Source organism: Engystomops pustulosus, chromosome 6 (assembly GCF_040894005.1).
Source record: "Engystomops pustulosus chromosome 6, aEngPut4.maternal, whole genome shotgun sequence".
In the NCBI taxonomy this organism is placed as follows: Eukaryota; Metazoa; Chordata; class Amphibia; order Anura; family Leptodactylidae; genus Engystomops; species Engystomops pustulosus.
Window position 1 is genome coordinate 9,112,612 of NC_092416.1, and position 22,722 is coordinate 9,135,333.

Here is a 22,722-nt window from a genome sequence, read left to right on the forward strand (position 1 = left end):
GAATCGCCGGAAGACCCGAATCCACCACAGAGATCGCGCCGCTGGATCGCAAATGGACCGGGTAAGTAAATCTGCCCCTTTGTGTTACATATTATAAGAAAAACTTACCAAGGAAATAATTCATGTCCTGCACATGATAATCTGTAGGGAATCCTGAGACCTTATAGCTGAACAATGGCCCCAGATCCAGAGAAACCTCTCGCTACACAAATATTACAATTCAACATTTGTTATATCTGATTTATTTTATTTATTATTAACTATAAATCAGGAACAAGGAATTTTTTTATTTTTATTTGAATGTTCAGAAAAAATACAAACTATTCCTAAACTAAACAGAATTAACTGTTCTGTATTTCTGTTTTCTGGAATTTTCTCTATAAGAACACATAAGACTCACACAACGGATGGATAAATACTGATGTGTTTAACTTATTTAAAATTCAGTTATAGACTGTAAATCCATATTTATTTAAATATATCTGTATATATATACACACATATACTAAACAAAAAAACGGTGGCACACCAAAAATAGCGAAAAAAATTAATTACTTTATTCCAAAAGTGCTACATTTCAGCCCCTGAATCAGGAGCCTTTCTTCACTATTTTTGGTGTGCTATCGTTTTTTGATATAATTGCCAGACGTAAAAAAAAAAAATTGAAGGTTGAGTACCCCCCCCTCCCTTCTTAGACTGGTGCAGCTGAATTCTTTATATTTTTTGTATAAATATATACAGTATATAGAGAGAGACAGAGAGAGACAGAGAGAGAACTTGCTCTAGGATCAGGCCAGGATGTCTCCTTCCTTACCCATGTTCTTGACATGGCCAGATATGTGTATTACAATGTAAGAAGCTTCTCACACTATAATATTATCCTGTGATAAGTTACCACAATGGGATGTGATAAATATCCTGTATGGGGCAGATTTACTTACCTGGTCCATTCGCGATCCAGCAGCGGGTTCTCCGACACTGATTCGTGTCTTCCAGCGATTCACTAAGGTAGTGCGCCCAATGTCCACCAGGTGTCGCTGCTGCGCTGAAGTCCGTCGGAGTTCACTGGAGTTCACCTAGCTAGGCTGAGTGCAGGTAAGCGCGTGTCAAGCGACACATTTTTTTTAAAAAAACGGTGGTTTTTCCGAATCTGTCGGGTTTTCCGACGGCCATGCCCCCTGATTTTCGTTACGTGCGTGCCAGCGCCGATGCGCCACAATCCGATCGCGTGCGCCAAAAACCCAGGGCAATTCAGGGAAAATTGGCGCAAAACGGTAATATTCGGGTAACCCGACAGAAAAACGCGATTCAGGTTCTTATGACCCCCTATGTGTCTGTAACCCATCTGTGTGGTAATGGGAAAATTGTTCCCTGTCAAGTTTTTTTGTTGTTTTTAGATTTTTAAGATGGTAACCAAGTGTTAGTAGAGAAGTGTTAAAAAGTGATAAAATACATCTAGTGATGAGCGGAGCCAAACCGCAATATTTGACCAAATGCATTCGACCACTTGCGTATTGGGCCAGTTCAGTAAATTTTGATTTATAGATGATGCAATGTAGAAAATATGTGTCTCCCTATTTTTATTGGAGCTTCTGGTGGTGGTGTGTGAGGGGGGGGGGTTAGCTCCGAGATTGCGTTGCAATGATCCCAATCGGCAAGTGAGAAGTCAAGAAATGCTTTGGTAGTGTGACCAGTGCCGTGAAGGTGCTCAACTATTAGCAGACACAATTTGGGCTTGTACTACAGGTAACGAGATGAGCCTCCATGCAGTGTAGAGAGCAAGGAGAACTTTTCCCAGAGATAGACGGGATGCCGTAGTCTGAAATATTGTATTGTGTAAATGGCAAATCAAATGTGCAATTAAAAATATTCAACCGAAAACTGTAGCAGCGCTTCTATCTCCGGTCAAAGTTCTGCTTGCTCCCTATTTGTAAGGGGAAATATTGGACTATGACCTAACCTACAGCAAACATTGCGGTGGGAATATGTCTATCTGTTATCCTTGTATAGCCTTCACCAAGTAAATAAGGACTTTCCTCACCTGTTCCTCATTTTACGTGGTTCCATATTGAAAGGGTTAAACATCTGCATGGGCTTCCCCACAATCCTCTTGTTCTTGGCACAGGTCATCTGTGGCCTCACTTAGGGCACTTTCAATCCTTAAAGGGATAGATCGTAGGAAGCTTTGACCACTATCTTGTCCCATACTAACGTAAATGATTGGATAGATACAACTGTTGAAGAAAGCCAGGGTGTAAATAATGGTGTCTACTATTTGGAATTGAAGGATCCCCCCATGATTCAAGGGTATTAGTGGCCAGATGTAATATGGAGCCCAACAGAGGAAGAAACTCAATATAACAGCGGTGATGATCCTGTAGGGTCTCTGAGATCTCTGGGGTCTCTTAATTTGTCTACGTTTGAGAAAAATGATGACATAACTGGTGACGATGATGGGAAAAGGGATCACAAAGAAAATAATGAACCTAATAAGCTCAATGATCAGTTTTAGCTTATAGGTTGAATGAACAGATAATGGTAAGAAATACATGAACCCAATCCATGCAAGACTCATCAACCAAATGACTCCTGCAGTGATTCTCACTAGTTTCTGTGTTCTGTGAACTTTAGCCCAAACTGGCCACATGACCGATACCCAGCGATCAACCATCATGGCCGTCAGGAGAAAGGAACTAGTGGTCATGTTTAAATAGAACAGTATGACAATAGCAAGTAATACATTGTAATTCCATCGTGCAATGTGGAGAGGAATAGAAATACAGCACAGGAAGTTGGCGATGGCCAAGTGGAGGAACCACACGGCACTGATTGTCTTCTTCATCCTGAATCCGGCAATCCAGATGACTAATCCATTCCCGATAATCCCAAGAAGGAAAATTATGCTGTATAATGTAATTGACACTCTATTGATAATGGTTATTATGTAGGCCATCCTTTGAAAATCTGTGAGACTGGTCCTAAAGTCTTCGTTGAATGACCTATGAAGACATGAAGGAGGAGATGTTAGGCTCTTTAAGATTTTAGAAAGTTTTAGAAATATCTATTTTGTACACTGTGAGGTGACTTTGTGGCATAGAGCACCTTCCCTTATCCAGAACTTGACTTCTTCCAGCACATTGTCCTTTACTTATTCAGTATCTTTAGCTTCTTGTACAGTAACTTTAAGTATTTATACTGAGATGTTGTGTTATTTCACTTTAATTCCGAGCCGATTCCGAAATAGGCCTCAAATGTACATAGAGGTCGTTCACTCCAGAGCCCTATTGTACTTCCAGAACTAAGTAGGGCAATGTATAAGGTTTTCATAAAATTAGGAAGCAGCATTATAAGTAGAGGGATGACTTTCTATAGTGGCACAACCTCTCCTCCCTCATCTCATTCTATTACTCAACCCACACTCATCCATCGGCAAGAATATCCCGCCGTCACATACACATCTCCAGGACTTCTCCTGAGCTGCACCAATTCTCTAGAATGCTCCGTCTGATTAATACCCAACCTCACCTTTCTCTTAAAACCCAACTCTTCCGACAGGCCTGCCACATTCCCTACATGCATGAAAGTTCTAATCCATATTCCCTTACCCATTCTGTGTCCTCCTCCCATGTGTTATTCTGCAAGTCCTAGATACCAATGCACAGGCTACTCTGCATTTCTTTTCATCTTAATTCTTGGCACCTCTTAGCTGTAGCTTCACAGGTTCTTACACTGTACAGGAGCACTTACCTCCACCCACTGTGTGAGATAACATCTCAGAGGCAGGGGGAAGCAATTGGGGAACTCTGGGACTGACCCCCAAAATCCTTCCTGCTCATTGACATAATTGTAAAAGTTGATTTTAAATGGAAAGAAACCATGGATATCAGATACAAGAATATTTCCTTGACATAATAAAGAATACATATTCACAAACCTCCGGTCATACTCCCGGTACCCAGGTTTATCAGGTGAGTCCAGGAAATAATCCTCCAGATCCATTCTGTCTTTTTGTCTAAAAGAAACATAAATATAAACGTAACAAAATAACAGATTCTTATGTCATTATGAAATCTTGGAAACTGGAGCCCCATTTTGGAAACTACACCCTGTGCATTGAGCCCCTTACAAATCTATACATTTTAATGCTAAATTCATTCAAATTAATTTAAAAAAATGGATCCTTCCCAACAGTTAAAGTTTTAACAAACTTCTTTAAGACTGTTTTGAATTGTATTTGGGGTAATTGCTGTTTTGACCTCGGTAGTTTAAGGGGCTTTTTTCATATGAAGATTCTGAAAAGTCCCTTGTTCTGTGGGCGTACCATGGGGTGGCTATGGGAGTTAGAGACTGGGTTATCAGTCCAGAACTGACTATAACAGCAATGAAGTGATTCCATGTGCCGATCCCCTATTGGGGCATTTAAAAAAAAATATGTTTTATAAAATAGTAAAAGATATCAAAATTAAAACCTTGTTCTTTTCCACATAATTAATTACTGTGTAAGAAAACCTAATACAGAAACATTTACAAAGTCGATATTATAAAATTAAAGGTAAAAAAAATCTTTGCCAAAAGTACAAGTTTTGGGCTTTCTCCTTCTTCAATAAATGTAATAAAAAGTGATTGTCAAGGCTCAGGGTCAGTGAACCCCCTGGACCACAGCGAGCCATGACACTAGCCAACACCTGGGACCAGAGTCTAAGTGGCACCCGGTCTTCACAAGAGTCCGCCGCAAAGCAGGATGGTCTTGCTGCAGGATGGTACCACCAGGTTGTTCCACAGATGTGACTAGCTCGCAGTGACAGCCAAGGTCGAGGTACAGGAACATTAGGCAATCTTGGGGACAGAAGCAGGCAGATGTTCAAAGCAGAGTCAGGGGCAGGTCCGGGGTCACAACGGGAGGTCAGAGCAGGAACACTTGGCACGCAGTGCTTAAATAGAAAACCCGGAAGTGGCCAGCGCCAATCAGCGGTGCGCTGGCCCTTTAAATCTTCGAGAGACGGTGAGCACGCCCTAGGGAGCGGCGATGTGCGGACTGATCAGCCGGGAAGGAAGCAGAAGCGTGGAGATGTAAGAGAGGACCAAGGAGTGCTTTCTCTTTTTTTTCTCTTTTTTTTTTTTTTCTCTTCTTTCCCTCTCTTTATTATTCCAGCGTATTTAGCACGCAAAGTTTTTTTTTTCTTCTCTCTCTTTATTATTCCAGTGTCACTAGCACATAAAGTTTTTTTTTTTTCCTCCTTTTTTTCTCTTTTTTTTTTTTTTTCTCTCCTTTCCCTCTCTTTATTCCAGCGTCACTAGCACGCAAAGTTTTTTTTTTTGTTTTTTTTCCCTCTCTTTATTATTCCAGTGTCACTAGCACATAAAGTTTTTTTTTTTTCCTCCTTTTTTTCTCTTTTTTTTTTTTTTTCTCTCCTTTCCCTCTCTTTATTCCAGCGTCACTAGCACGCAAAGTTTTTTTTTTTGTTTTTTTTCCCTCTCTTTATTATTCCAGTGTCACTAGCACATAAAGTTTTTTTTTTTTCCTCCTTTTTTTCTCTTTTTTTTCTCTTTTTTTTTTTTTTTTCTCTCCTTTCCCTCTCTTTATTCCAGCGTCACTAGCACGCAAAGTTTTTTTTTTTTTTTTTTAACCAGGGTCATTATATAAGTCATACATCTTTTAATGTAATTTTATGCTGTATATAACTGAGGAAGAGCCCGGTCCAGGCTCGAAACGCGTATTATTCAGCCTATGAATAAAGATATTCATTTATGAAAAGGAACTACAGGCGGTCCCCTACGTAAGGACACAGACAACCCATAGTTACAGACAGACCCCTCTGACCTCTGGTGAAGATCTCTGAATGCTTTATTATAGTCCCAGACTGCAATAATCAGCTGTAAGGCGTCTGTAATGAAGCTTTATTGATAATCCTCGGTCCCATTACAGCAAAAAATGTTTAAACTCCAATTGTCACCGGGGCCCAAATTTTTTTTTGTCTGGATCTACAATTATAAAATATACAGTTTCGACTTACATACAAATTCAACTTAAGAACAAACCTCCGGACCCTATCTTGTACGTAACCCGGGGACTGCCTGTATTCTGAGTAATTGGCGCCGCTGATAGCCTGGAAAATTGCCATATATTTACTACGCAACGGAGAGGGGCACGGGTGCCTGTGACCAAGACGTGGATCGCAGGGACACTCGTGTCAGTGAAAAGTGATCAGGAAGTCAGATGTGCCCTAAAATAATGTCAGAATGACAGAATGTTATCTTATCCCACACAAAAAAGCTCTAATAATGCTTTATAAATTTAGAAATAAAAAGTCATAACTCTCAGAATACAGTGATGTCTAAACAAATAGGTTTTTCTTAAAAAGCTTCTCTTTTTGTTAAAGGAAATCTACCAAAATTGATCATGGATCAAGGATCTGCTCTGCTTTCAGCTTCTTGTTATTTCGAATAAAGGACTTAAAAATGATGCAATTAAAATCTATGGAGCCCGGAGACCCTTAGGCTCAATTGCAACATTTTTAAAGTTTTTTTGTAAAAATAAGGCCATAAGAAGGTAAAAGAAGAGCGGATCCTGCTAGAGGGGGCACACACCACTATGTCATTGTGCTGGGTTTACAATCCTTCATTGTGGTCGTAGATTTGCTAAAAAAGTGCCACAGCACCCTGCAATGAGTGATGTGTTATTATTAAAATATTAATTTGAATCATTTTTTATTTGTTTATTTTAAATAAAAACAATTAATTAAGAAACATGAATTAATTTAATTAAATAATTATTAATTATTTTTTTGTGTCTCCTTCCTCGCACTAATCTACAATCATTTTAGACTACTTAAAGGACTGTTCATTTTTTTCTTCAGAATACAATTGGATCAATTGCTCTTTTAGTCCCTTCCCCACAAATATTTAATTTATTTTAACAATTATGTAAATTCTACCCTAAAAATTAAGCCCTGGAAAATATATTTCTAACTGTGGAAATAAAAAGCAAGTAAACAAGGAGAAAGTAAAAAATAAACATGGATTTGGGAAAGTCTATTGTAGGTGTTTGATATCTGTAATGGTAGATAATATGTGCATTATGGTTCCGGTAGAGTTATGGTGCATTATGGTTCCGGTAGAGTTATGGTGCATTATGGTTCCGGTAGAGTTATGGTGCATTGTGGTTCCGGTAGTGTTATGGTGCATTATGGTTCCGGTAGAGTTATGGTGCATTGTGGTTCCGGTAGTGTTATGGTGCATTATGGTTCCGGTAGAGTTATGGTGCATTGTGGTTCCGGTAGAGTTATGGTGCATTATGGTTCCGGTAGAGTTATGATGCATTGTGGTTCCAGTAGTGTTATGGTGCATTATGGTTCCGGTAGAGTTATGGTGCATTATGGTTCTGGTAGAGTTATGGTGCATTGTGGTTCCGGTAGAGTTATGGTGCATTGTGGTTCCGGTAGAGTTATGGTGCATTATGGTTCCGGTAGAGTTATGATGCATTGTGGTTCCGGTAGTGTTATGGTGCATTATGGTTCCGGTAGAGTTATGGTGCATTATGGTTCCGGTAGAGTTATGGTGCATTGTGGTTCCGGTAGTGTTATGGTGCATTATGGTTCTGGTAGAGTTATGGTGCATTGTGGTTCCGGTAGAGTTATGGTGCATTGTGGTTCCGGTAGAGTTATGGTGCATTATGGTTCCGGTAGAGTTATGGTGCATTATGGTTCCGGTAGAGTTATGGTGCATTGTGGTTCCGGTAGAGTTATGGTGCATTATGGTTCCGGTAGAGTTATGGTGCATTGTGGTTCCGGTAGAGTTATGGTGCATTGTGGTTCCGGTAGAGTTATGGTGCATTATGGTTCCGGTAGAGATCTACCGTAGATGCCGGTATTGTGCTGGTGGCAGGAATTAGTGGCATCTCAACAACAGAAAATATAAAAAGAAATGCGTATTATGATTAATGTTCCCCAAGTGGCTTGAAGTGATTAACTCCTTAATAACTGCCAAATGGACTTTTTGTGTTACCCAGCATCGGCACTAACACCCAGGATTAGAAAATCTCAGTTCCCTGCTGTTTAACCCCTTAGACACTAAGGTTGAACATGGACTGCAGTGTCTAAATGGGTGTCACTCATCGGCACCCCTCAGTAATGATTGTGGGTCGACGATAGTGTCCCACTGCAACTTGGGGTCCACCGAAGGACCCCAAGGCAGCCTGGGATAGCTATGTATTAGGACAGACCCAGAGAATATATTTTTGTTATTTAGGTTCAATAATAAAGGCAGAAAATTTTTATTAGAAAAAAAGATTTATGTTCTTTATTAAATATGCTTCAAAGAAAGGGTTAATAAAGGTACACCAGTAGGATATATGAAAACCAAAATTGCACTACTAAAACCTGTATAAAGTGACGCCTCCTGTCTTTTACCTCCTCCATGGCTACAGATGGATGGTTATGTGATCTGTATCTGTCAATGAACAATCACCCTGCCAGGACCTTAGTATAGTATTCTACAATCAGAAGGTCCTGGCAGGGTGGTTGTTTATGGTCAGATAGAGATCACATAACCCTCCATCTGTGGCCATTTTATAATGAGGTAAAAGACAGGCAGGGGGGGTTCACTTTATATATCAACAAAGTGGAGCAAAACTATTACATGATATCCTGCTCCACACATTTACACACACACATTACAAAAACATGAGGTAAAGTGACCAACGCCTTTAAGGAGTAGATGCATCTTAACTTTTACCCTTTCTCACCAAAATAAAAAACTAACAACACTTCAGGGAACCTTCCAGCCCTAACTCCCTATTGGAGGGGGATATGGATTGAGGTTGGCAATTACTTGCCCTAATAAGCCCCAATAAGTCCAACAATCCGCCAGGAAGCCAGAGCAATAATAATAACAGAAATAAATTGTCCATAGACACTGAACCCCCTCACCGGGGTGCGGTCATAGCTATTGGGGTGTAGGGATCCCTCCCGGCATCAATAGCCTGATCCTCAGCTAAAACTGGAAATATTCTCTATGAAAATGTTATTATATCTGATCAGTGAGTTTTAGGCTTCACATTAGTCAGATTACAGATGTTATTAATTTATATTGATGATGAGAATATGTAGATGTGTTATTCCTTACCCATTCTCAATAAGTGTGAATCGCAACCTGTCCGGGGTTTGGTAACATTTTGTGATAAAGGGTTAAGTTACCTTCATGAGAAGCTGCATCGGGGAGGAGCTACAGATACAGACGACCTTATTATAATAACAATAAATCTATACATTTATATAACGCCATCACATTACATATTATACGTCCTTCTGATATAGATGATAATGAGCTGCACTCAACTATATCAATGGAAAAAAATGGCTGCCACTGTACTTCCTCGTACTTGTAGTTTACTTGTGAGCTCTGAGGATAAACTTGGCTCCTCTATATGTGGCCACATCCATAAAAGCCATGTATGACCCCATAAAACCCGTGTTATACATAGTCTAGTGGGATCCTCACTGGTCTTGGTCTCTTTTCCAGTGTCGTAGATGACACATAGTAATGGGGGGGGGGGGGAGACCCGGTGCAGAGTTTACATCGGGATCCAGGATTCTTACTGATCACCTTAAATAATAACCATAAGACACATAAACACTACACCCCCCATCATCCAGCCTGATACTCACTCGCTGCCTGCACTTCTCTGTCTGGTCTCTTCTCCAGTAACACAAATCCCTCGCACTCTCCCCGGTTCCTTCGTTCTGTGATTTCCTGGGATATTTTTAGTCCATATCTCTAAACATCCCAGAGCAGCAGTAATATATTTACTTAGGAAGCTTGTGATGATCTACAATGTTGCAATGTGTGTGACTCATAAGAATCTGGCAAATTACCGGTATATGAAAGAGACTTCATTTATTTTACCAGTAGAGGAGATAAGTTGTCCAGGAGGCGTATAATAATGTAGTTCGTTCCTTTTATACCGGAGGGTGAACAGACTTGAGCCACAATAATACCTGGATACCTATATACTGGGTAGGCGGGGGGCGCAGTGCACTGGATACCTCTATACTGGGGGTGCTGCCGTGTGATTGCTACCTTTTTACAATGGGCAGACTGGTTCGAGCTGATAGAAGGCAACAATGACTCAAATCGCCACCCGTTACAACCAAGGTAGGCAGAAGAGCATCTCTGAACGCACAGTACGTCCAACTTTGAGGCAGATGGGCTACAGCAGCAGAAGACCACACCGGGTGCCACTCCTTTCAGCTAAGAACAGGAAACTGAGGCTACAATTTGCACAAGCTCATCGAAATTGGACAGTAGAAGATTGGAAAAACGTTGCCTGGTCTGATGAGTCTCGATTTCTGCTGCGACATTCGGATGGTAGGGTCAGAATTTGGTACAACATGAAAGCATGGATCCATCCTGCCTTGTATCAGCGGCTCAGGCTGGTGGTGGTGGTGTCATGGTGTCTTTGGGCCCCTTGGTACAACGCCACAGCCTACCTGAGTATTGTTGCTGCCCATGTCCATCCCTTTATGAGCACAATGTACCCTGTAACATCTGATGGCTACTTTCAGCAGGATAATGCGCCATGTCATAAAGCTGGAATCATCTCAGACTGGTTTCTTGAACATGACAATGAGGTCACTGGACACAAATGGCCTCCACAGTCACCAGATCTCAATCCAATAGAGCATCTTTGGGATGTGGTGGAACGGGAGATTCGCATCATGGATGTGCAGCCGACAAATCTGCGGCAACTGTGTGATGCCATCATGTCACTATGGAGCAAAATCTCTGAGGAGCTTCCAGCACCTTGTTGTATCTATGCCACGAAGAATTGAGGCAGTTCTGAAGGCAAAAGGGGGTCCAACCCGTTACTAGCATGATGTACCTAATAAAGTGGCCGGTGAGTGTATATATATATATATATATATATATATATATATATATATATATATATATACCTTGAGAAAGGTGGTAACACAACAAAACGTCGCCAGTTTTGGAATAAACTCTTCTTCACCTTTACCTGCTTGGATCTGCAGTGCTGCTTAATCTTGGGGTTTTATGCATACATGGGTTCCCACCCCGAACACTTAGGCCTCTGCACTCCCCCTTGTAGGGGTACTTTGGACATTGTGCTGCTGTGGAATTTCCTGGGGGCAGTGGGATATATACCTATATACTGGGGGTTGTTGTATGCTGGATACCTATATAGTGGGGGTTTTAGTGTGCTGTCTTCCTATACACTGAGGTGGGCAGTGTTCTGGCTTCCTATATGCTGTGGGGGCTGCAGTGTGGTGGATACCTAAATTCTGTGGGGGATTTTATCATCTTTTTAAGCTTCTGTTATGAATAGTCATAGTTTGAATTCTTTTGGATTGTCACTCTGGTTACCAGCGCAGTTCTCCCGTTATGCGTGGGTGATGCCTTAGTGCCGATCCCTGAGCTGTCACCTGTCAAAGTTGCAACCTTTTTAAAAAGTTGCAAATTGTGGTGCAAATCTAAGGCTTCCCCTGACCAGAGATAGAAATTAGCTTTGAGCTGATTCTGACTTTTGGAGACATTTTGCAACTTTTGGTTTAAAAAGTTGCAAATTCACTAAAGACCAGATGTTCCGTGTATCAATACGGAAAAACTGCTGAGATACAACTGACCAGCAGAAAAGGCAAAAAAAAAAAAAAAAGACGGACCCAGCCAGACTTATGGTATATATGTGCCCCATGTTGCTCCTAATAGGAATGTCGCGAAGCACAAATCTGGCATTCCGCAATAGATTCATCAGAAAAAAATAAACATATAAAACTATATTTTGCTTGATTTACTTGCTGGCTGCCTCTTTATTTTTTATTTTTTCTGCTTTTATTTTTTGCCTCATTTAAGGAGTTTTGGTGTTTGGATTTTATGTATTTTAAAGGGGTATTCCCATGAAGACAAGTTTCTTATATGTTCTCAGGATAACAAAATAATACATTCCCTAATTCACTGTTATTAACAAAAATGCAGCATCTCACAGTTATAAGTCCAACTTGTCTCTATCAGTCCTGGTGTACACAATTTTAGTTGCCCCTGGACCCGACCCTGTAACTTCTGACTTTAGGGTCTGGTGGCTGCTATGTTGGAGTTCTGTGTGGGGCCGTGCAGCTGAGTTTTTGTGTCTTTCTGCTCTGAGCCTGTAGCCCCGCCCCCTGCACGGAGCTCAGAGACACTCACTGATTACTTTCTGTCAGCACATGGTCAGCAGAGAGAGAGAGAGAGGCTGCAAACTACAAGGAGATAAGAGATCCAGAGGAAGGGGGAAGGGGGAGGTAGACACATATCTGTGAGGATAGAGTTGTAGCAAAGCCTAAGTCTGTCAGTCTCTGTGTAATAGGCATCTCATGCATCTCTCATCTGTCTCATCTCTCCTTCTAAGTGTCAGTATGTTAGTACAATGTCAGAAGCCAGATGAAAGTGTATAAACACCTCATAATACCCTAATAATGTAACCACATTGTCACCCCACAGAACTAGATGGACTATAATGGGGCAGATTTACTTACCCGGTCCATCCACGATCCGGCGGCGCGTTCTCTGCGCTGGATTCGGGTCCGGCCGGGATTTATTAAGGTAGTTCCTTCACCGTCCACCAGGTGGCGCTGCTGCGCCGAAAAGCATCTGAACGCGCTACAATACACCGAGCTGGGCTGAGTGAAGGTAAGTGCAAGTCTTGCGACAGATTTTTTTTTAAAAATGCGGCGGTTTTTCCGAATTCGTCGGGTTTTCGTTCGGCCACGAGTAGAGGGTAAAATGATTTTTATTGTGTAAACATCACCAGGGGATTAAGCTTTTGATTACCGGTTATTGCATAGTGATGTAAGATTTCTCTGCATATCAATTGTAATATTTGTAGTATAATTAACAAGATTTACATATTTATGTAGGAGTATAAGACTAAGGCGGTGCCAATACAATATCATCTATAATATACAATGTAACAGCTGCGATATATATTTCTAATCTCTGAGAGGGCAGTATACAGAATATATATATATATTGAAACTGTTACTGTGACAACCTCCGCCCGGGATTACTGTGATTGGTTCTTTTATCAGTTTAGAAATACAGATAGACTCAGGAAAGAACCAATCAGATGACGGTGGAGGAAGGATAATAGAGGTAAAGGGGGTTTGGAGCTCAATCAGTGTTGGCTCCTTCTCCTTAGCTTTTCCCTGTGATTTCCAGACACTGGGGGAGGGGAGGGAACAGGATGTGGGCGTTTCCAAATCCAGTTTACAGCCATTGGGTGGGGAAGGAGCGTGTCCTTAACCAGGCCCAGCGCCAGCACCCGGCTAACCCGGGCAAGTGCCGGGGCCCCGGGGTACTGGAGGGGCCCACTCGGGTCCCCGGGTCAGCAGGACCTCTGCCCTGCTGCCCGGGAGGTTCCTTCCCTCTCTCATCGCGATCTGTGTCCTCTGGACACAGATCGCGATGAGAACATGTGCAGTCACTCACTGCTTTCCCCGGCAGGAGCTGCAGCATGAGAGGTTGAAGGACCTGTGATGATGTCATGGTCACATGACCTGCCGGGGAAAGCAGTGACCACACAGAGAGACCTGCATCAGTGAGGTGAGGGGGAGACTTACAGGGGCCAGGGAATATACAGGAAGAGGGGGGGCAGAGTGTATACAGGAGGAGGGGGGGGCACTGTGTATACAGGAGGAGGAGGGGGGCAGTGTGTATACAGGAGGAGGGGGGGCACTGTGTATACAGGAGGAGGAGGGGGGCACTGTGTATACAGGAGGAGGAGGGGGGCAGTGTGTATACAGGAGGAGGAGGGGGGGCAGTGTGTATACAGGAGGAGGGGGGGCAGTGTGTATACAGGAGGAGGGGGGGCAGTGTGTATACAGGAGGAGGAGGGGGGGCAGTGTGTATACAGGAGGAGGGGGGGGCACTGTGTATACAGGAGGTGGGGGGGCACTGTGTATACAGGAGGAGGAGGGGGGCACTGTGTATACAGGAGGAGGAGGGGGGGCAGTGTGTATACAGGAGGAGGGGGGGCAGTGTGTATACAGGAGGAGGGGGGGCACTGTGTATACAGGAGGAGGAGGGGGCACTGTGTATACAGGAGGAGGAGGGGGGGCAGTGTGTATACAGGAGGAGGGGGGGGCAGTGTGTATACAGGAGGAGGAGGGGGGGCAGTGTGTATACAGGAGGAGGAGGGGGGGCAGTGTGTATACAGGAGGAGGAGGGGGGGCAGTGTGTATACAGGAGGAGGAGGGGGGGCAGTGTGTATACAGGAGGAGGAGGGGGGGCAGTGTGTATACAGGAGGAGGAGGGGGGGCAGTGTGTATACAGGAGGAGGAGGGGGGCAGTGTGTATACAGGGGGAGGGGGGCCAGTGTGACTACTGGAGGGCAGCCCATAAAGGGGCCCACTAGAGCTCTGTCGCCCAGGGGCCCACTAAAGCCTGGAGCCGGCCCTGTCCTTAACCCAAACATATTTATAGCACTTCCAGAACATTCCATTGTTAGGAAAAGAGCGGGATGACGCTGTTCTAGTAGCTTTGGTTTGTGTCTCATGTACAGATGAAGCCAAGTTTTACTTGACATTAATCCATTACATAAACAGTCGCTGGATCCTTGAAGGGATATTCTCGTCTGGGCATTCACATTCAGTTTCATTATTTTCTGCCATATATAAACATTTCTTCAATTAGTTGTCATTAAAAAAAACATTCCTGTGTGAAGATAATTTCTTATAAATGTAGTAACATGGTCCCTTAGAAATAAGACCGTGTCCTTGGATATGACCACCTCTGCTGGAGGGATTGCACAAAGAAACAAAAGGTTTCTGTATATGAAATGTCTAGGAGTTACTCCCGGTCCTACAGCCGTCCTGTGGTAATGATCGCTGAATCCTGGGGGTCAGGCAGGACTCAATACCGCATGTCTGGCCACCACTGCCAAAATGTGAGGTGGTCGTATCCAAGGAAGCTATCTCGTTTCTAAGGGACAACATGGCTACATTTATGAGAAATTATCTTCACACAGGAACATTTTTTTTTAATAACATCAATTGAAGAAATGTTTACATATGGAAAATGAATTAAATGAAATGTAAATGCCCTGATGGGAAAACCCCTTTAACTTTGTTCATTGACATCAGAATCTTTTGCTGTGTGACGTGCAGCATATTACCAAATTTATCGATGGCTACATCTGCAATTAACTTCAAACAATCACAAAATTTATGTTACTCTTTTGGGAAGAGGTTATTAACCCCTTAAGGGCGCAGCCTTTTTATCGTTTTTGAGTTTCCATTTCTCGCTTTCCACCTGCAGAAACCCATAATATTTTATTTTTCCATGTACAGAGCGATTTAAGGGCTTGTTTCCTGTGGAAGAAATTCTATTTCCTAGTGACTGTATTTAATATTCTACGAGAAGCTGAAAAAAAATCCAAATGCAGTGAAATTATTGTTAAAATGCATTTGCACCTTTTACTTGTGGGTTCCAAATCAATCTTTCCTTTTATTTATTGGATTGTTACAATTATAGGGACACAATGGGGCACATTTACTAAGGGTCCGAATCGTGTTTTTCCGCCGGGTTTCCCGAATTTTTCCAATTTGCGCCGAATTGCCCCAGGATTATGGCACACTATCGGATTGTGGCACATCGGCACTGGGTTTCACGCGACAGAAATTGGGGGGCGTGGCCATCAGAAAACCCAACAGATTCGGAAAAACCACGGAATTTTAAAAAAATTTGGGTCGCAAAAATAGCACTCACATACACCAACACGGAGGACGTGAACTCCAGTGGACTTCAGCGCAGCAGCACGACCTTGGTGAATCCCGGAAGAACCCGAATCAGCGTCGGAGAACGCGCCGCGGGATGGCAAATGGACAAGGTAAGTAAATCTGCCCCAAAATGTGTAAAGGTTTTAATAGATTTTTAAAAAATGAAAACATTCGGTCCAAAAAAAAAAAATCTTTATTACTAATTTTTTCATACATTAGTGTTCAGACAAGATCATGTTTTCATTCCCCCCATTTTGTGGAATGTAAAACCTTTTGATCACGTTTAATAAAAAATTTTATGTGTTTACAAAGTGTTCACCACCAGGAATAACCGTTTGTATATTTCCATAGATCGGGACTTTTGGGATGTGGCCATATCTAAAATGTTTATGATTTATTTGTTTATTTTTATATCAGTTTTATGGAAGGGGAGCTATTTACGATTGTCATGGGTGCCCCTGCGACACATGTCTAGGGTTGCAGGCGCACCCGTGTGCCGGGATGTGCTCTCCAGGGCTACTGGCAGTCTCACTTACCTTTCCCTGTTCCTGCGGTGTCTTCCGCGGCCTGGCATGCATGTCCCCACCTCCTAGGGCACGCACGCGCCGGCTCTGTAAAATTTAAAGGGCCAGTGCGCCTGTAATTTGTGCTGGCCGGCTGCCAATTCTGTTAAATAGCCAGCCCCTTCCTGTGTCCCCTGCAGGATCTTTGTGCTTCCATGCTGTAGGGAAAGCTTTGTTCCATGCCCTTTGTGATTATCCTGATTTCCCGTTGTGACCTCAATTCTGACTCCGATCCCATGCTGCCTGTCCTGACCTTCTGCTACGTCCCCGACTCCGATCCTGTGCTGCCTGTATCGACCTCCTGCCTGTCGATGTGGGTTCTATTTCCTCCTCTCCATGAATCCTTAATGGAGCCCAAGACCACATATGGATATGGTGAGCTGACTATTATATATGATGATTTCATGATGTGAAACAAAATAGAAATACTTGAAAGTCAAAATCCTGAAATTTGAGCTGCTCAACTCCTCACAAAGTATGTAATCAAAAGCTCGACTTCTACCACATCCAGGTGGGGCACAGGTGCAGCACATCCAATTCAGAGAGTCATAGCTATCAAAATAATAACAATAAAACCAGTTATTCCCGGCGTTGATCCCTGTAATGATCAAAAGATTACAGTACATGGTTTAAAATTATAAATACCTTTACTATGAAGTGCAATTTGTTACACATAAAACAAGCCCTCACACAGCTCCTTACATGGAAAAATAAAATAGTTATAGATTATAATTAACGATTATAGATAATTACACTGTGGAGAGGAAAAGGGGCCACAATAAGAGGGGGTAGTTGAGAGGGAGATGAGATGGAACACAAATGAGGGTCAGAGAAAAAGGGGGCCCAAGATGACAGAAAGATATGAGGAGCCATAATAACAGGGGGCCACACAAATGGGGTTGAGATCGGGTCACAATAAGAGCAGGAGATTATAGGGGACACAATGAGAGATGGGAGATTAGAGGTGACACAATAAGAGATGGGAGATTAGAGGGGACACAAGGAGAGATGGGAGATTAGAGGGGACACAATAAGAGGTGGGTGATTACAGGGGACACAACAATAGGTGGGAGATTAGAGGGGGCACAATATGAGATGGGAGATTAGAGGGGACACAATACAATATGGGAGAGTAGAGGGGACACAATAAGTGATGGGAGATTAGAGGGGCCACAATTAGAGGTGGGAGATTAGAGGGGCCACAATGGGAGATGGTAGATTAGAAGGGCCACAATACGAGATGGGAGAGTAGAGGGGACACAATTAGAGGTGGGAGATTAGAGGGGCCACAATAATAGGTGGGAGATTAGAGGGGGCACAATGGGAGATGGGAGATTAGAGGGGACACAATATAAAATGGGAGATTATAGGGGACACAATGGGAGATGGGAGATTAGAGGGGACACAATATAAAATGGGAGATTAGAGGGGACACAATATGAGATGGGAGATTAGAGGGGACACAATACGAGATGGGAGAGTAGAGGGGCACAATAAGTGATGGGAGATTAGAGGGGCCACAATTAGAGGTGGGAGATTAGAGGGGCCACAAAAAGAGGCCATCACCAAAGAGAACTCAATGTATCTACTTGCACTCCTAGGCAGCCAAGGACCTGTCATGCTCAATGATATTTTAAAGATTTGATCTAAAGCTTTTAGATCTGAATTATCATTGTAGCTCCTTCTCCAGGCACAAAAATTCTTCCTGTTCAGCCGACCTTGAATTTGTCCTCCTCCTATCTACTGAATTGGGTTCTCAGGACACTGATACGATTAGAAGTTACAACAACAGGGCAGGGAGCGATAAGTTAGTGACTAAATTGGCGTGTTGGCACTATGTCAAAAATTAGTGGGTTTGGGTTGTAGTTTGGGCGCCAGCGTATGATCGCCCCGCCGCTGCAAATTCGCAACCCGATACATCAAGAGGCATCTGCCTCTTGATGTATCCGGCTGCCAGCAGCGCAGCGTTTATCCTACGCCAGGCAGGGCCTGGCGTACAAAAAACCGCAGCCGGCAACTTTTCACGTATGAAAAGTCGCCGGCAGCAGCGAGTGCGCAGGCGCGGGGACAGTAACGCCCCGCGCCGGCCCACTCCCGGCCGGCCGGCCGCGCCCCACTGGCGTGAAGGTGGCGGATTGGGGAAAATAATCGCAAAAGCTAGCAATAAGCTAGCATTTGCGATTATTTCAGGGCCTCTGTGCCACTGGCGGTGCGCAGAGGTCCTGATAAATATGCCCCTTGGTCTCTAAAAGGTTCCCCATCACTTCTCTATATTAAAACACTTCAATAGACCCCCCCCCCATCTTGCTTCCACAGCCGGTTCTTCTAAGGAACCAAGAAAACTGCCTCCAAGACATCCTCTTTATTTTTTATTGTTTTTTTGCAATCAACTTAAGGGTGATATGACCCCAAATCTTCACAAGTGCCACAACCCAGAAAGAAAGTTTTTAGGTGGATTATTACAGTTTATTTACAAACAAATTATGTGACCCTAAACTTTAAAGAAAATCTACTCTCAGGAATCTCCTTATTTAGTAGATCCTGACAGTAGATTCCTTAAATGTAACTACAGTAATCCCTAATTTTTTAACACTTAACCCCTGAGTTTTAATACCTTATTATATTTTGTATGCTAATTACCTGCAGAGGCTACTGGGACATGGTGTAGCCTCTGTTAACTTTTGCGCTAAGGCTTTTTTCGCGTTCCAAGCAGCCTCTACAGAGCTGTCTCCGGTGCATGTCAATGCCGCCTGTGCATCCTTCCGGTGCTTTGCCAGTCAGGGACGGGCTGCCACTTTCACTGAGCCGTGACACTCCATGAGTAGTGATGGGAGTTATGGCTCTTCTTAGTGAGCTGGCTCATAAGGCTCTGCTCACTAAGAAGAGCCAACTCATTTGACTCCTGAACGGTTTCTTATTATATATTTAGAGGGCTAGTCAGTCACCCCACGTGAGCCGTTTAGGGTGGGTTTAGTGATCCATCGGCTCACTTAGGTGAGCTGGCTTACGTCGCTGACGCGAATGAGCTGGCTCTTTGTGCCGGCTCCTTTGCGAACGACCCATCACTATCCAGGAGCCACTTTGTCTACATGGCCCCTGTCATAGCATGTATGCGCAGGGGAGGGGCCATCTGCGAAGGCTACTCGTGCTTAACTCTTTAAATGCTCCCAACAAAGCCACTGGGGTCATTTAAATGCAGAAGTATGTGCTCCGCTTAAATGCCAATGTCGCGTGTGTCATCATTTCCCAAAGCTCATATAGCAATGGAAATTGGTGGTGGGAATGTGTCACAGGCTATTTAAATGCTGTTTGCCCCATTTGAGAAGTTAACACTTGAGATCAGTGTCAGCATGGGTAGTAAATGGAAGATGTTTGGTACCTGGATCCGAAACTAAAGATGATTCTGAGGTTGGGGATCAGCTGAATTTGAACCTCAATGGGTCCACTCCTCACTATTTATAACCCACTATAAACGATGTAGGTTGTATCTGTTTATCAAACACATCTCCCGCCGTCATTGTACCATGTTCTGCATCTAGAGGTTACATCACCATGTTAATTAATGTGCTTCAGACACAATGGACCACATTTATTAAAGTGTTTGCGCCAGTTTTCTGTCTGACTTTACACTAAAAAGAACGTGGACACTGCTTGTACATGTATTTATAAAGTGTCTGCACCAGTTTTGTGTCGCGGTTGCTCTGTGTCCGACAAGACAGAAAATTGTGCAGCTAAAGGGGCTGTTACTGCTTAGTCAGATCGTGCGCCACAATTCTGCCCGTTGTGCGCCACAAATCTGCGCCATGAAAAAAGTATGAAAAATAAATGGTGCCCACTTCATGAGCACTGCAGGGGGCGCCAGTTTCATGAAGACTGTGCACCAAAATTCATGAATCTGTCGCACTTTGCACACTCTAAATGTAGGCCACTGACTTGGATCACCATATTAAAGGGGTTAAACCCCTGTAATATGGGCTTCTCCATGATCTCCTTGTTCTTGGCCCAGGTCATTAGCTGCTTCACTTAGGGCACTTTGAAGTCTGAAGGGGATAGACCTCAGGAAACCGTGTCCAACACCTTGTCCCATGATGATATAAATGATAGGGTTGATGCAACTTTGGAAGTGAGCCAGGATGCTTACAATCGCATATCCTATTTCTAATTGAATGATCCCTCCATCAGAGAAGGGAGTTAGCGGCACAATGTAATATGGAGCCAAGCAGATGAAGAAACCCAATATAACAGCAGTGATGATCCTGTAGGGTCTCTGAGATCTCTGGGGTCTATTACTTTTTCTAAGCTTGAGGAAAATGGTGACATAACTGGTGACGATGATGAGGAAAGGGATCACAAACATCATAACCAACCTGAGCAGCTGAACGTTATATGTTGAATAAACATAAAATAAATAAAACAATAATCCAGTCCACACCAGACTCAGCCCCCAGATAATTCCTGCAGTGATTCTCACTAGTTTCTGTGTCCTATGGACTTGAGCCCAAAATGGCCACATGACCGATACCCAGTGATCAACACTCATGGCCGTCAGGAGGAGAACACTGGCGCTCACAGTCACATAGAACATAATGTACAACAATACACGGATAACAAAGGGATTAATGTCAGTCCACTCAGCAATATGCAGGGGGAGAGAAGCGCAGGACAGGAGGTCAGCGATGGCCAGGTTGAGGAACCACACGGCACTGATTGTCTTCTTCATCCTGAATCCGGCAATCCAGATGACCAATCCATTCCCGATAATCCCAAGGATGAAAATGATGCTGAATAATGTGATTGTCACTATCTGTATAATAATTATGGGATGCAGTACGGAAAACCTGGAGAATGGGAAAAAAACTTGAGGTCACATTAAGGTGTTACATCACTAGATGCCGTTCCTCCTGCACAAAGTCCCATCTAATCCATGAGTAAGTGCAGTATCTGGTTCCTCTCATACATTAACGTCACATAAATTAAATAAGATGCCACCACCAGGTGACCAACTTTTTAAACTCTCCCCCCATTATGTGTCTATGTTATCTGCAGCCCGTTAAATAAATCTATAAATTCCAGTTTTAAAAATGTTTGCAATTCTTTTTACAAATATTTTTATTGCATGTTTCATTTTTTCATCTTATTAATCATGTCTGCGTGATTTCTTATGACTGAAAAGCTAAGCGATTAAAACAAAAACAAGTCAGTCTCTATATTCTATTGAGAGTTTATTTGTCATATAATCTACAAGAACATATGTCAGCAGTGAGTTTCTCAGACACATTGGGGGCAATTCATTATACGAGGTGCCTTTGTGCCAAGTAAGCCTCTTGGCACACAAGCTCCTCATTGCTCCCAATGTCTTGATGTATCCATTGGGAACTCGGTCGCCGGGCAAAACTATGCCAGGACAAATCTGGCATAGTTTTTCATAAAAACCGGCGGCCATAAGTGCTCCTACGCCAGTATTATCAAGACTACTCCACCCACACGGTGGGTTTGGAGTGGGTGCTGAGGAGTTGAAACAAATGTAACAGATTTTCTTTAAGGAAATCTAGCACATGGGTGCAGTGCTTCTAACCAAGCACATGTACATGCTGGCGTGTGTCTCCTGAAACATAATCCATTTTCCATTCCCAAAGCTCATTATGCAAATCAACCTCGGGAGCTCCCAGGCAGGTCACAGAATGTTATTATACCCGCCTCCATTCGGATTTTATCCAGTCTCCTCCCTCCCTGAATGATGCATGAATAATAATCAGATTACAGAGCCCGGAGGGGCTTTTGTGACCGAGCCAGAAGCCTCTTCCACTCATCTTTATATTATGTAATTATGCCCTCCTCCATTCGGATTTTATCCAGTCTCCTCCATCACCGAATGAAGCATGAATAATTATCAGATTATGGAGCCAGGAGGGGCTTTTAATGACCTAGCCAGGAGCCCCTTCCATTCATTGTTATGTTATGTAATTATGCCGTTCTCCATTCGGATTTTATCCGGTCTCCTCCCTCCTTGATTGAAGCATGAATAATTATTAGATTATGGAGCCAGGAGGGGCTTTTGTGACCTAGCCAGGAGCCCCTGAGGCTCATATGCAACATTTTAAAAGATGTTTGAAGCTATAAGTGGCAAAAAACGAAGAACAGATCCTGTTTCTGGAGACACACACCGGCTGTACATGGGCTTGGTTTAGGAGCATTGCATCCGTGTGGTATATTTCCTTTAAGAAAGTTAAGATAATATGTGACCCCGAAGCTGACAATCTCTTTAAGGTTCTGGTCACATCTGTCTTTTTATTACACAAAGGACCCAACATGCAGCTTGTAATCCATCACACAGCACGTCACCCTTGGATGAGTGATGAATGATGGTGCGTGCCCGCTGCGCAAGGTTT

The 22,722-nt window shown here is 43.1% G+C and overlaps 2 protein-coding genes across 2 annotated transcripts; both read right to left on the reverse strand.

Annotated features, from left to right (window-relative positions):
* Positions 1–362: 362 nt before the first annotated feature.
* LOC140065350 (C3a anaphylatoxin chemotactic receptor-like) lies at positions 363–9,773 on the reverse strand. The gene is made up of 3 exons (XM_072112941.1): positions 9,666–9,773; positions 3,935–4,012; positions 363–2,999 (listed from the first exon to the last, which is right to left on the reverse strand). The coding sequence occupies exons 2-3, from the start codon at positions 3,997–3,999 to the stop codon at positions 2,078–2,080; spliced, it is 987 nt and encodes a 328-aa protein (XP_071969042.1). The 5' UTR covers positions 4,000–4,012; positions 9,666–9,773; the 3' UTR covers positions 363–2,077.
* A 10,515-nt stretch (positions 9,774–20,288) lies between these two features.
* LOC140065827 (C3a anaphylatoxin chemotactic receptor-like) lies at positions 20,289–21,053 on the reverse strand. The gene has a single exon (XM_072113382.1). The coding sequence runs from the start codon at positions 21,051–21,053 to the stop codon at positions 20,289–20,291; it is 765 nt and encodes a 254-aa protein (XP_071969483.1).
* Positions 21,054–22,722: the final 1,669 nt, after the last annotated feature.